At 52.1% G+C, this 14,545-nt stretch overlaps 6 protein-coding genes across 6 annotated transcripts; 2 read left to right on the top strand and 4 right to left on the bottom strand.

The window, feature by feature from the left end:
• Window positions 1-785: 785 nt before the first annotated feature.
• N7515_010011 (WD repeat protein) lies at window positions 786-4,293 on the bottom strand (the record flags this gene model as incomplete). The annotated part of the gene is made up of 8 exons (XM_056670754.1): window positions 786-1,040; window positions 1,091-1,292; window positions 1,355-1,443; window positions 1,496-2,430; window positions 2,500-2,716; window positions 2,770-3,997; window positions 4,130-4,208; window positions 4,257-4,293. 8 exons carry the CDS (start codon window positions 4,291-4,293, stop codon window positions 786-788), a joined length of 3,042 nt encoding a protein of 1,013 aa, XP_056517127.1.
• A 1,271-nt stretch (window positions 4,294-5,564) lies between these two features.
• On the top strand, window positions 5,565-6,256 carry N7515_010010 (cupin domain-containing protein; the record flags this gene model as incomplete). The annotated part of the gene is made up of 2 exons (XM_056670753.1): window positions 5,565-6,071; window positions 6,140-6,256. 2 exons carry the CDS (start codon window positions 5,565-5,567, stop codon window positions 6,254-6,256), a joined length of 624 nt encoding a protein of 207 aa, XP_056517126.1.
• A 104-nt stretch (window positions 6,257-6,360) lies between these two features.
• On the bottom strand, window positions 6,361-7,410 carry N7515_010009 (putative mitochondrial carrier protein (Pet8); the record flags this gene model as incomplete). Its single annotated transcript, XM_056670752.1, has 1 exon — window positions 6,361-7,410. The coding sequence occupies one exon, from the start codon at window positions 7,408-7,410 to the stop codon at window positions 6,361-6,363; it is 1,050 nt and encodes a 349-aa protein (XP_056517125.1).
• A 618-nt stretch (window positions 7,411-8,028) lies between these two features.
• N7515_010008 (uncharacterized protein) lies at window positions 8,029-10,679 on the bottom strand (the record flags this gene model as incomplete). Its single annotated transcript, XM_056670751.1, has 3 exons — window positions 8,029-8,798; window positions 8,851-10,192; window positions 10,359-10,679. 3 exons carry the CDS (start codon window positions 10,677-10,679, stop codon window positions 8,029-8,031), a joined length of 2,433 nt encoding a protein of 810 aa, XP_056517124.1.
• A 1,563-nt stretch (window positions 10,680-12,242) lies between these two features.
• On the bottom strand, window positions 12,243-12,762 carry N7515_010007 (mitochondrial 54S ribosomal protein uL11m; the record flags this gene model as incomplete). The annotated part of the gene is made up of 2 exons (XM_056670750.1): window positions 12,243-12,575; window positions 12,634-12,762. The coding sequence occupies 2 exons, from the start codon at window positions 12,760-12,762 to the stop codon at window positions 12,243-12,245; spliced, it is 462 nt and encodes a 153-aa protein (XP_056517123.1).
• Window positions 12,763-13,150: 388 nt separating this feature from the next.
• On the top strand, window positions 13,151-14,529 carry N7515_010006 (survival factor 1 family protein; the record flags this gene model as incomplete). The annotated part of the gene is made up of 5 exons (XM_056670749.1): window positions 13,151-13,170; window positions 13,227-13,442; window positions 13,516-13,940; window positions 14,000-14,376; window positions 14,431-14,529. 5 exons carry the CDS (start codon window positions 13,151-13,153, stop codon window positions 14,527-14,529), a joined length of 1,137 nt encoding a protein of 378 aa, XP_056517122.1.
• Between the last annotated feature and the right edge of the window lie 16 nt (window positions 14,530-14,545).

The following is a 14,545-nucleotide window of genomic DNA, read 5'->3' as shown; positions in this document are numbered from 1 at the left end:
TTGTAATGGATCGAGTCTATGTTACACCTCCAGCCACATAATAGCCTCTTCACGTGTACGGTGTACGGGTACCACGTGCTATCCCGATCGTCAACGGGATGGATTTACAATGGTTTTTCACTTTATGAAAGTACAACACTCTGAATCTTGCAGTCTGAGTGAAAAATAATTTACTTTGGAATTTGTCACCAACTCCTACCCAGCCTCTCAGGTGCGTATAAGTATTTCCCCGATGAGCCCACTCGCCACTCGTCTCACTCGAGGTTTTCTTTTCTTCCCCGGACTTTTCCCGGACTCTCCCCGGAACCATTCCTCCTATCCTGGGCGCCCTACAGTAGAATAGTGTAGACAGCCAAGGGGCATACAAGAGCACCCCTGACCCAGTACCTATACCCTTCCCTCTCGGCATACTCTCCCACTGGGCCACTACGACGCTACGTCAAGCGGTGCAAGTCTACGAGAATCCAATTTCAACAGGAATAAGAATAGATCTCGAAGATCCGGAGATTCGCTTCCGCCAGTTCAAGGTATGGCTATCAACGATACAGGGTAATGTATGCTGCCCAAAAGAAAGCAGGAGGCAACAGCCCAAGCCAGGTGCTCTATCAATACACCAAAATGATATGTGAAGTGCGAAACATCGAAAGCAGTAATGAACCCTAATAATCGAATAGCTGATCGCCCGTATGTACCGGAGGTCAATGTACGTGAATTGGCGAACGCCAATAGAAAATGAAATAAAAAACGGACAAGAAAACCACGAAAGTGCCAAGGACTGGCAGTTCTCACTGGTTGTTGACAGAGCCGGCAACGGAACTCGAGTTGGCCATGGAATGGATACTCCCGGGAGGTGCATGTGTATGACTATTTCCAGAACCATGAGAGTTCCCTAGAAGAAGATGGTTGTCATCGAGCCCGAGTAATTCTCGAGGCGGGTGAATCTCTTTCTTCCCGTTCGTCTTGTAATGGAGGACCATATCTCCTGAGCTGCGCCACATATGTGTGCGGATCGTTGCCAGAGTCATGTTCGGTGGACAGAGCTGGGAGACGGTCAATATGGACAAATTGTACAAGAGGGATGAAGACTTACCATCTTCTGGCAATACAGCTCAAGGTATTCTTCTGGCGGCATAGCGGATTCCGCAGGCTCATTGGGATCCGCGGGATCAATGCGTTCTGCAACGTAAGCAAGAATCTTCTTTGCCCGGAGCATGCGGTTGGCATTGAGACGAGAGCCGTTGTTGGTATTATTGGTATTCGGGGCACCGGGGGGTGCACCCATAGGAGCAGGCCTAGATGAAAAACAATATTAGTCTCAACCACATGCGCTTCAGCTGAACGATCGAAGACATACGGATCGGGCTTGACTAGAGGCGGTAAAGTATCGTCGAATGGCTTCAACACAAAGGCGATCTTGACCTGCTCCTTGAAAGGGATTTGGTTCTACAGACGATCGTTAGTGAGTAAACCAGCACACATTGGACCAGACACCTACTTTGAGAAGAAGCTCGCCAAGCCAATGAGGAATCGACTTCTTGAGCCTCTCTAGATCCTCGCCAATGCGGCCCACGCTTCCTCGATAGAGATCCGAGGCAACGGCGGTGTCACCTGTTTCCTCCTGAATAAAGACTGCAACTTTAGATGGGATCTCTAACCGCGGAGTTTCATCTTCGGCACTAGGCAAAACCGCCGTCTCCAGTTCCCGGTCTGGATTTGTAGCCAAAAACTCCTCATAGTCATGACGGATTCGCTCAACCACACCATAGAGGTTGGGTTCGTACACTCTCTCTTCCTTGACGGAGGAGATTTCAGACTCCTCGGCCTTTTCTTCTAAAATTTGTGGCTTCGTTTCTGATGAATTGCGACCACCTAATTTCTTGGGGAAGTTCATCTGGAACTTCTTACCAAACAGACTCTTTTTGCGCTCTGGATTGTCTGGCTCGGCTGGAGATTGCGGAACTCCATCTGAGGGAGACATAAGAGGCTTGTCGGTATCCGGCTGCGAGGATGCCAGAACCCTGTTTGAGAAATAGTCACCCATTCTCTCTGTGAAAGAGGACGGCCCACCATCTGGATGGGACGTTGGTGGCGCGGAAGCCTCGGCCGTGTCTTCAAACATGGGGAACGGGGAATTGCTCTGCATGGAAGTGCTCAGGTAGTTGGACGATGGCGTGCCAATGTTGATCCCATATCCCATGTTCGGGCTAGCAGGGATGTCTGAGCTTGGACGGAGAGTCGTTTTCGAACCAGAGATAGGGATACCGATGCTGCGAGGGATATCATCGGCGGTTGTCGATGTACTGACCGGATTCAGTCGAGCATTCTCCTCTGCTCTCGCGATGGCGGCTTGGCGGAATTCGTTGTCTTGCCGGAGTTCATCGTCAACAACTGGAGCGAACAGCCAACGCAAGATCCATTTGCCGAGATTGACTGTGCGCAGTTAGTATGGCAATTCCCAGCATGACAGCATATCAGATGAGTAGGACCGGATGTACTGACTTCTTTGATCATCCTTCAATTCTGACACGTAAGAGGATGGTAGATCGGTCTCATCCGCGTAGACTTCTGCATCGAAGCAACGATTGGGCTCTAGAATAACTGACAACCTGCCAGTACGCACGTCGATGGCGCACCAGTGTGAAATGCTGTCAATAGTGTTTACTTCCGCCTCAACATCATCGATATGACGCTTGCCGAACGATTGGATAGGAGTGCACTAGACTCATGTCAGCCAATGTCTCATACTTGACCTAGATGTCCTCCAATCACCTTCAGTAAATCCCACAGAACGACTTCACCGGCCGAGTCCTGGGTCAGCGTGCGCCTCCGATCATTCAACATCAGGCACTTGATCAAGCCATGTTGGCCCTCGATGGTTTCCTCGGGCAGTGAGTGGACCGGGATGGTCAGGCCAATCGTCTCCAAGGAAGGCTCTGATGAATTGCTTTTAGAGGTTGCACTGCCGAGAACCGACGTCGCTGACAACTGCAAAACGGCATTGAATGGAATCTTCTTGGGCCCTTTCTCCGAAGAATCGGGCGCCGTCGTAGAGTCTATGGTACGACTAGGATCGGGCGGCTGCTCAATCCCGGCTGTGGTATCGGCATCTCGCCAGCGATTGATGCTCGACTTGGGCGTGGCTGTCCAGACGTAGTCTCCTGCCGCCACCACTTTGGAAACGCCTTCGTGCTCTTGAAGTGCCGCGACGCAGATTCCCTGTTCGGGATCAGATGACCCCCGCATATCGGTTTTCGCCACTAATCCGGATCGGTCGCTTGAATAGAAGACAGAGAGATCGGGGTGGTCCGAGTAAAGGGACCAAACACTATCGTTGTGCATGGTCAATGTATTCATGCATCGGCCGGCTGTTAGAGACCAAATCTTGATCGTCTGATCAGACGAAGCGGTCATTATTGTATCTCCATTCTGGTTGATCAGAATGTCACGGATGTTGTCGGTGTGGCCCACGAACTTGGTCACCAGGTTTCCAGACCTGGGATCCCACACTCGCACGACATTTTCAGGGCCGCCACTAGCAAGCACCGACGAAACAGCGCCCAGCGCATATACAGAGCCTTTGTCTGTAGAATCTCCTCCACGGGTATTAATGTTCAGTATTTCGCCGCCTCCGTTCAGATCCCAGATGTAGACCTTTTGATCCAGACCGCCCGAGGCAACCCAAGTCGCGTGACTGCTGGGACTAGCCAGTGCTTTCACATAGTCGGTGTGTTTTCCAATGCGCTCCGGTACCTCAGTTGACTCGGAGTGCGGGCGCCATAGGCGCACGGTTGTGTCGGATGAAGCGGAGACCAGCGCGGAGTTGTCCTGCGCCAAGACAATATCATTGATCCAATGGCTGTGGGCTTGCACCTGGGTTCTGAAGGCGGTCGGGTTGGGTCCGTTTCCAGATGGCGGTGTATGTTTGGGAGCAAATGAGGAGGAAAGGGGGAGGTCAAGATCCCATGAACAGATCACGCCGTCGCGGCCTGCGGAGTACCTAGGAGAGGGGTCATGTTAGCCTGTGCAACTCACGGGTAAGGAGGCTGGATTTGTTCCAGAATATTGCGATCACAGTCACGACGGCAGTTCGAGTCCTGATCCTTGATTCATAGAACAGTGAGATACTTACAGTATGGAGTTTTGACGGTCAACGGCCAGGCCGTTGATCCCCAACCGATGTCCACCTGGGGCATCAGGTAGAGGGAGGACTAGTAGACAGTCAGACCCAGTGAGACATACTGCGATGTCTTACTTACCGTAGGAGACCCTCTGGTGGCTAAGTTTGCGTGCCATACATGCGTTGCAGGAGGGAAGCCAATTGCGGAGATGAGAATGCGGAGCTTATCTGCCCTCGCCAGGCCGATCGTTGAGATTTGAGTGGGGACGGATATCACATCAAGGAAGGAGTGAGTCCCAAGTCTAAGAAGGGAAAGGACGTTAAATGAGGGGAAGTTGGGAGGTTCACTGTCAAAGTTGCCAGTTGGAGGCGCCAGGACCCCCCGTAAGCCCATCTTGGTTAAGCGACTCAAGCCCATGTTTAGGTATACTTCTGTCACTTTTCTCCAACGGCTACTTCCAACTTCAAGTTCCAACATCGGGGATATCCTCTTAATCCAACACTTGTCTAGCTTTATTGTCTATCTCATCCTAGCGGATTATACTACCCTGGCCAGCTATGAACATTTATCCGACACAGCGCAGTTCGTTCATCCTGGACGCTCTCGTCTTCCCCCTCTTCTCGGTCCTTTATCAACAGATGTAAACCAGCGAGTCGCAGAATTCTGCGGGCCATAGAAACAGCATAGACGCTGAAGGGCTCCATTGCAGCATACTGTGTATAGAGACCAATATGAAAACCCCCCGCAGCTTGGGAGAGTCCCTCTTCTTCAACCGGGAAACAACCGGGGAAGGTTGAACGCACCCGTCGGCTCCTTACCTTCTAAACAAAGCGTTCCTGACTTTGAACATATAGTACCTACGCAGTACAAGCTCAGAGCCACCAGTGTCTGCTGCGTTGGGTCATTGATCATTGTCAACATCGTGGTAGTCCTACCCTTGGAGTATGTACTGGGATGGGACATGCTGCAACCTTGCTTCGCATAAGCCTCAGCCGGTGCCCAGGTTGCTTGGCCTCGACCGACAGGCATACTAAAATGTCACGACACCTGGGCAGTCGATCGGGATACTGACGTTGTAGATGTATTCTACTGTGGATATACCCTCAGATCGAATCAGTGTACTTCAGTTCACTGCAAACTATAAGCGCTCTAACCTTGAAAGGCCTATGTATTAGAATCTTACATGCATCTACCTGTAGACAGCAAGACGGACTATACACAGTAATTCCTAATTCCTAAATCCGAATCTCACTGCGTATCCCCAAGAATAGAAAAAAATAAGCCGCATAATCCGCCTCAAGGGTCCCTCTCGTCATCCCGCTCCGTCATTCCCCACCTCTCTATAAACCCCAGCAATCCACCCGCATAGCTCCAAGCCCACCACTCCAGAACCACCTTACAACCACCTTAAAGTCTTTAACCGTGTACCCCCTACAAACCCCAACCATGTCCAACCAACCCAACCTAAAACCCCTCTACCCCCCACACCCCTCACAGCAGGAACCCGAAGAGGAATCCCCCCAAATCCAAAAAACCGTCGACGCCCTATCCCTCCTCCCGCACCCAGAAGGCGGCTACTACGTCGAAACAGACCGCGACCCCCTTCGCATCCCGAACCCCTTTGCACCCACGTCAGACACAGACAAAGACCGCTCCGCAAGTACAACGATCTTCTACCTGCTCACGCCAAACCGCTCGTTCGGTGCCTTCCACCGCAACAAGGGGCGGACGGTACATGTTTGGCAGCGCGGACGGGGACGATATGTCATAATCCACGCGGACGAGGTGGAAGGGGGGAAGGGTAAGGCGCGGGTTGAGACGTTTGTTGTTGGGCCGGATGTTGCGGCTGGGGAGAGGATGCAGTGGGTTGTTGAGGGGGGGAAGTATAAGGCTTCTTTTTTGTTGGAGGATGGAGGTTCGGGGGAGAGTAAGGAGGGGTTGTTGATTAGTGAGGTAGGTTTCATGAATCATGGATGTTTATGTCTATTGGAAATGGGATGAGATGGACTAATGGGTTCTAGGTTGTCGTTCCCGGCTTTGAATTTGCGGATCATGATTTCCTGCGCAGGGAGAAGATGGAGGAATTGTTGACTGAGGAGCAAGTACGGGAAATGGATTGGATGTTGAGGGTTGAGTGAGGGAGGATGAGTTCAGATGAGATATACAAATTGCATACCTTATGTACTTTCCATTTCTACCCAATTCTAAGAAAACATAATATACAAACCCCAGGAGAAACCAATCAAATCCCCTTCTCCACAACCTCCCTCCGACCCTCAAGCGTATTCGACGCATACTGATAACTCCCCAAGAAAACCGCCCCTCCAATTCCAATCCACGTCACACGCGGCGTAATCCCCCTCCAGAAAGCCCCAGGTCCTTCACGCGCAATCCCACGCACAATCTCCTTGACTCTTACCGGCGCTTCAACACCACCATCACCCCGCCTTGCAAGCATAACCCGCGTCTTGATAACATCCAACGGCGTCGTCAGACCAGCCGCAATAGCACCAGCCACACTACCGAACATCGCACTCGTAGAAGCCGGGATCTGCGTCTCGACGATAGACGAGGCCGTCTCTGCAGATCTGAGATACCGCTTGCCGTATGCTTCCTTCATGGACTCCCACATCGTGAATTGCAACACGGTGAAGGGGATTTCGCGGGCGATGGTGATACCCGCGCCACGGTACAGCTCGCGGATGACCTGGCCATAGCCGCGCTGTGCGGTGCCGGAGGCGGTTGTGGATGGCGCAGCGTGGCGGAGAGAGAGGATGTCCTTTAGGGCGAGGAGACTGGAGCCGCCGAAAAGACCGGCCTGAGCGCGCTGTTTGATTACTTCCGTTGGGACGCGGACGGCGCATGCGGCGATTTCGCCGAGCGAGGAGGCGAGCGAGTGGGTGAAGATTATGTGTGTGCGGGATTGGGGGTTTGGTTGGGTGCCGGGGGTTTGCGGAGGGAGGAGAGAGCGCTTGACTCCGTCGTAGACTATGAAGAAGGAGGCGGCAGAGGGGGCGGAGCCGAAGAGGACGGATGGGAGGCCGGCGTAGATGCCGCGGAAGGTTTGGCGTAGGGAAACGCGGGTTTGGGGTGCGGTGTGGTCGCGGGCTTTTTGGAGGCGGGTCTTGATGGTGTCCAGGGGATACAGGGAGCAGTCGACTGTAAGGCCTGCGATGGCGCCGGACTGGTGAGCTGTTAGTGGGTGTTCGGGAGGAGCTTGGAGAAGGTTGCGTACGATCAATGACCTCGTCCACAGGGAGGAGACCAATGGCTCTCCTTCATGTTGGGCCATTTTTTTGAGGATATAGTTGTTGGAGATTGTTCTATCAGAAAAACATGGCCAATTGAGGGTTAGAAGCGAGAATGCAATGCGTCGTAACGGAAGAGCTCCGCGGATGGCAGTTTCATTTTGCTCCGCGGACGGGCTGCGGTCAGCCCGATGGCCCTTTACCGCCGAACTGGGCTACGTCAGGCTCTGCCTAAGCTGATAGTCAAAAACCATTAGAATGTACACTCATTGATTTGTACTGATATGTATGTACTAGAAATAAGGAAAACAGAGCATCTCACATAACTGTGAGCTTTGACAAAAGAAGTGTTGGAATAGTTAGACAGTAAACAGAACTACCACCCCAAGTCTATCACAAACAGCCCCATCGTCAGCTTGGAGTCAAACTCCCAGTAAGATCACAGGCAGCGACTCGAATGGGGAGACGCCAGAAATTTGTTCAATGAAAACCCACGGCGCAAACAGGAGCCGGAGAGTTGAGGGCAACCGGCAGAATCATCTACAATGCTAGTAGGGAATCACTTATGAAAACGAAAGAGAAGGGGTCAAAAGGCCACATCATCGTGGACAGATGAAACTAAAACTATTCACATGTGATAAATCGATACAAAAGAAGGGATATTACCTGGCCCTGTTAGCTCTGCTAGCCACCGGCGGGCTCTGGGACGGGGGCTCCAGAACGTGTGTATGACCCGGGGCGCTGATAATCTCTCCAGTTCCATCCTGTGAGCATGCAATGATGCTTCTCACCCACTCGTCCGATAAAACCTCGTCAAGTGTCGCTCGTTCCTTCGGGTTGACCTTCAGCATGCGAGATATGATGTGCCGGCTTTCCCGCGGCAGGATTCGGAGAAGTCGCCATGGGCCCTTGATAACTTCCTGGCGCTGGGCAGAAGCCTGAGCGGATCCGGGGGGAAGCGGGGGTGCCTCCTTGCTGGTTGTGCGGGTGGGTTTTTCAGGAGGTTTGTCACTGGGGGCGTTGCTGGTTTCGCTGATCTGCTTCTGTGCAGTGTCGGGAGAGCGATCGCCCTGATCCTGCGGGGAATCTGGCTTGCTGCCGTTTGCATTCCCATTCTGCTCCGTTCCGGAATGGTCTGAAGGTCCGCTCGAGCCAGGAGTAATATGCCTGTTCTCCTGGCCCTGAGAGGGAAGATCGGGGCTCGATCTAGGCTTACGGCGAGGGTCGGAGTCCGGACCCATGGTGCCCGGTGTCGGAGTGGCAACAAACAATTTGTAGGAGTTGTCGGTTGTGCGCGGTTGCTTCCATGGGAAGCGGCGTAATGTCATGCAGCAGAAGATGATCGCCAGCGACCAAACATCCGTGGGGCGGGGGTCATATTTCTTCTCATCGTAGACCTCAGGAGCAAGATAGGGATCCGAGCCGACAATGCCTGATGCGGATTAGTAACCGTTGAATATTGGCGGGGAATAAGTAAAACTTACCAGAAGAAAGGACAATGTCGTCCTCAAAAGGATAGCGGAAGACGACTGCACTTCCAAAATCAATGAGCTTCATAATGCCACGGTCATTGACCACCACATTATCCAGCTTCAAATCACGGTGGGCCAGACCCATGCCGTGGATGTATGCCACGCCGCTCAGGATCTGCTTGAAAGAGCAAGCAATCTCCTCCTTGCTCATTTTGCCTGTCATCACAATGGCAAACAGATCGAACGGCGCATATTCCATGACCTCATACCAATGAGGACCTTCTTGGATAATATCCAGTGTCTCGATGATATTGCCATGGTGCAAGGTGGAGCCAATGCAGAACTCCGCAGTCACCTTCTTGGAATACTCTTTCAGGCTCTCCCAACTGTGACGATCTCGGAATTGCTTCACAGCAAAAGTCACACCGTCACTGTTGCGCTTCAAAAGACGTACGGAGCCACCGGCGCCAGACCCAAGTACTCTGCCCATTTTTCCATACTTGGAATTCAGCCCATGATCATCCGCAAATGGAACATTGTCCGGAGCCATCTGATATGGGGGAGTGGACTTTCCAGATGATCGACTCGACTTCTTTGGCATAGAGGTCGGGGACTCGGATCGCTTGCTGCGATGGCCCATCTTGAAAAACCGCTTCAGCTCAGACATAGAGCCATGATGATGTGAAAGACCGTGGCTGTGCTTGTCATTGCTGTGATCTTTCTTGCTATGGCTGAATATGCTCCGCTTCTCGCTGGGTTTGCTTAGGTCACTTGCGCTGGTGGACCGAGGAGTTGCCGGACGGAATGATCGCTTAGCATCCCGACCACTGAAGATGAACCGGGGGTCCAACTGGGAGAGATTGTTGCTTTGAGGCGGCCGCTTGTGGCGTGCATATGGGTCATTAGGTTCGCCGGCAGGGGTCATAGCCCCGGGCGGGGTGATGGAGTCTCTTGGGGTAGGGGGCGGGCTTTCTTCCTGGGAATCGTGCCCGATAAAGAATTGCGCACGATGTCTGGGCAGTTGGTTGGCATTAAGAGGTCGGTCGGAACCTTCGCTTTGTCTGGTGGGCAGATGATCGGTGGACGAGGGTCGGGAGGATGAAATGGGTCTGGGCGTGCCGTGCATGTCGGTGGATCCAACTGGGGGAGATGGTTCGGGGGTGAAATGTGTGTGCACGTGGGGTCGACTGGGGCCATTCGCAGAAGTAATATCGCTGGTTTTGCCTTCGCGGGAATGGGTTGCAGCCGGGGTTAGAGGGGGCGACTGCACGGCGGAGACGGGCGGAGAGGCATGTGGAGATGTAAAGGCACCGGTGAGATGCCCGCTACGATCGCTCGAGTCTCGAGACGCAACCTTGAAAGATCCGGAGTTAGTATGACGATGATGACGGGTTATTCATAGTCCATTTGCTCGCCGCGAGAAGCCCAGCGGCCGGTGAAGGGAGATACGAAATTGGGAAGTGGCTGAGGGCGCGCAGGAGAGCAGAGAACGATCGAAATGACAATTAGAGAAGACATACCCTGGAGGACGGAAGAGACATGGGGTCAAAGGAGAAATTCCGTAGACGCGACTCCTGAAGCTGGGTGCCCTGCAGGGACATCGCCAGCGACCGTAATTGCTCCTCGTCGGTAGGTACCGTGTGTCCGTTTGGGTGCTGTGGCACTTGCTCAGGTACAGGGGACAATTCCGACCGTGATGGTTCAATTTCCTCAGTGATGGACGAAAAGCGGACCTGGGTAGGATGAGCTCTTGACTTGGCGTCGGCGTCACCGGGTTCCGAGGCCTGCCCGGGGTTCTTGGCGTGGCTTTGCATGGTATGAGATTCTAAGCGGACAGTCATGCGTTAGGCTATTGGGAATTCAGGGAGATGCCATCCCCAACTGATCAGCAATGGTAGCCAAGACATACCTGAGTCCATAGAGTTTGGAATCATTTCAGACGTCATAGTCTTCGACGCCAGCTCGGGACGTGGTGGGACACATGCCCCTCACGATCGAGACTTGGAAGAACCCTAGATAGCGAACTGAATACCAGTTCAATGTCAAACCCGCAGGATTTGATTTTCAGATCCAGTTCGTAGAGTATTGAAAGAAGTTGAATGGGTGAGAGAGGCAAAACTCTTCCTTTGACTTTTTTTTTTCTGCCGAATGCGATTCAAAAGCAGCCGACCGCGTTTAGCCAGAGGAATCCGGGAATGCCGATACTGCGAAGTGGAGCGTAAAAGAAGATGGAAGAGGGAGACGAGTTGAAGTAAGGAAGAAGTACGAGCAGGTAGAGAAATGAAGAGGACGTTGAGAAGAGGGGAGATGATGAATTAGCCTGGGCCTTAGGCCAAACTTGCTTTGGGGGGGAAAGCGCAGTGGGGCAGGATCTTATCGCCTCTTGTCCTCTTTTTCCCTTTCCCTGTTCTGATTTGTTTTTGTTTTTTTCCTTCAATTTCACAGATAACTCATTCAAGGCCTGGTCTTATTCTCCGTACAATATATCCGAGAAATCCCAAGCTCTCGTGGTTGATTCGGATGAGCGCGGAGTTAAGAGTCGGAGATGATGTCGTTTACACTGTGCCGGCTTGCCGGGCTGGACCTCTGTACTTTGCTACTTCCAAGTTCCACCCAAAGATACTTCACACCTAATATATATGCAGGCCATGATTCTGTACTCCATTGAGGCTTGCAGATGATCTAGAAAACTGCCTGAATGGGGCTAGTCCATATCTCCATCTGGTGACTCCACCGCCGTCTCAGGGTCCTGGGGACTCCATGTACAACGTGAGATTTGAGATTGGGCTGTCTTGAGCCTCCACGTTTCTCTACATCCCTGTCAACCTTGGAAGCATCACGATGAGTCAGGATCACCATGCAATGCTACTCCTTGGCCAGGATTGCCAAGTCCTCCGCTCCGAGGATCCGTGACCTCATCAGTTCTTGGCCAGTCATCGTCTCCCCCTCAACCGTGGTCATACACAGTAAAGTTATGCAATGAAAAATGTCTAGATTCTTAAGCCTCCCCTATGAGTCATGACAGCAACAGTCAACATGCCATACGGTCACAAAGCACTAAGATAATAGCGTCTTCTCCATATCAATATCCGCAAGGAGCTACTTTATTGTTCGGCATCCGCGGCTAAGTCACATGACATATCTTACATAAAAGTCACATGACGGATATGACGGATTCAATGGATGCTACAGTGCCTTCCGTTGAATTGCTGAAAATGCTGCATGTATGTAGTCTGGAAATAAAGTGAATCGGTATCGTACAACAGGTCAAACAGCTGCCCCAAGTTCCCAGAAAACGCCCGGTAAAATGACCCAAGTCAGAACAAGTAGAGAGCCCCTTAGAGCCCTACAGTCAGTGACAATCATCCGATAATTATACAAGTCTATGTCGCTGATTGCGGCATTCAGGGAATAACCTGAATACCAATGGACTTGGCCTGAGAGATGACACTCTTACACAAGCCCTCCAAGGTCAAGCCTGATAACCGCGTCTCGGTGTGCTTAATTTGAGCGATCTCATAAACGTGCTTGAGGGAAATCTGGCCACACACTTCATGGCCGGGATTCATCGCGCCACGCAGTCGGTTCTTCCGGGGTTCGACGTTGGCAGCGTTGAGGAGGAGGTAGGTGGTGGTCGGGGTGCGGAGGTCAAAGTAAAAGGATCGATCGGGGCGGACGGTGACACGGGCGGGAATGGGGACACCGGTGTTGATGTGAGCTGTGCGGGCATTGAATTCCTGAAAGAATTGTCAATACGAAGTTTTCAAGCTACTCGCAGGGTAAACCAAAACGTACCTTGCAAAAGTCCATGGACTTGACACCTTTACTTCCCAGGGCCGGACCAACAGGTGGACTGGGACTGGCTTGACCAGCTCCGACAATGAGCTTGACAATTTGCTCTTTAGCCAATGCGTTTCGTGCCATGTTGTGTGATGGGTGGAATAGATCGAAGTCCAAGACCAAAAACAGAACGAAGTCGGACGCAGATTTTCAAGTCGACGGGCCGATCTAATTGGCCGAGGCGGCAAGCGAGTAAGCAACGTCATCAGATGCTCTTTTTCTCTTTGTCTTTTGCTTGTTCAATTTCAATTTCTCTTTTAATCTAAGAATACTATTTGTTCTCTGATTCCCATATTAACTATCATCTTTGGCAGTTATTTGTTTGTATCCTTCAACATCCGGAGGGTCCCTTTGCCATCCGAACTAAACTACCCAAACTCTCGGGCCCCGCGTGTCGATCTCCCATCCTCTTCACCTCCCTTTTCTTTTTCCCTCTCTTCTTTAGATTCTTGATTAATTCAACCTCGAAATTATGAACTGGTTAAAGTCAACGTACGTTCCGATCGACCCTTCCTTGTTGTGGTTACTGACCGATTCTATGCGGGCAGTCTCTCCGCTGTGGTGGGCACCGAGGAGCCTATCTATGGCCCAGAGGCTATCCAGTCTGTTGCACAACAGACCGAGACCACTCCATACACTGAGGTGAACAAGGAGATTCTGCGCTGGCGCGCATACTCCTACACCAATGTCGAGACCCAGACCTTCTACATCATGGCCGACAACGGGACAGTGGTGTTCGTCCAGGTTATTTACAGTAACATTGTGTAAGACTATACCTCCATTCGGAGCTTCAAGCCTCTATTACAATGGATTCTAATGCTTTGACTACGACCACAGCGGAATTCACACCACCGCCCAGTTTAACGTGAAGATCTTCGACCTCAGCTCAAAGGGCAACAACAAGTGGTACTCGGATCCTCTGTCCAACTTCATGTTCGATGAGAACATGACCTCTTTTGGCGCCGACAACCTTTCCCTGACTCTTAACGAGGATGGCGACTCCTACACCATCAAGTCCACCGTCAACAGCGGCAGCTTGGTGGATCTCAAGTTCTCCCGAACCGCCCCCGGTTTCGTCGTCGGCAAGGACGGCACCTCATACTTCGGAACCGATCCCAAGAACCCCTGGGGCTCCATGCGTCACGCCTTCTGGCCCCGCTGCTCCGTCGAAGGCAGCATCACCACAAGTGACCAGACCTACGATCTGGCCGGTCGTGGTGTTTTCATCATGGCTCTGCAGGGCATGAAGCCTCACCACGCTGGTAAGAACCCTCGCAAAACTTATCAAAAACGACACCATGCTAATAAGAGACATAAATAGCCGCCCGCTGGAATTTCATCAACTTCCAGACCCCCACCTACTCCGCCATTATGATGGAGTTCACTACTCCCCCCTCTTACGGCTCCACCAAGGTCAACGTAGGTGGTATCGTCAAGGACGGTGAGATCATCTACGCCGGCGCAACAAACACCGTCGCCCATACAGCAACCGGCCAAGACGAGGGCAGCGACTGGCCTGCGCCCCAGGCAATCAAATGGGAGTGGACCGGCAAGACCTCCGACAGCAAGGAGCTCTCCGCCGTAGTCGAAGGCCCCCTCGGCCCTCGTCTGGACCGCATCGACGTCATGGCTGAGGTGCCAGGCTTCATCAAGAGCATTGCTGGCAGTGTTGCCGGGACTCGGCCGTACATCTTCCAGGTAAGCATAAGTTATTCATGGTTCAAATCCTTCCGAATCTAACTTGTTGCACAGTACTCGCCCCAGGAGAAGCTGTCATTGAAGCTGAAGATTGGCGACGAGGAGATCACTGAGGAAGGAACCATGTTCTCTGAGTCTACTTTCATCTCGTAGAGGGTTTTAGCCCAGT

Source organism: Penicillium bovifimosum (genome assembly GCF_028826915.1).
Source record: "Penicillium bovifimosum strain IBT 22155 chromosome Unknown utg000008l_segment0_segment0, whole genome shotgun sequence".
Classification (NCBI taxonomy): Eukaryota; Fungi; Ascomycota; class Eurotiomycetes; order Eurotiales; family Aspergillaceae; genus Penicillium; species Penicillium bovifimosum.
This window is presented reverse-complemented; position numbering and strand designations above follow the sequence as displayed.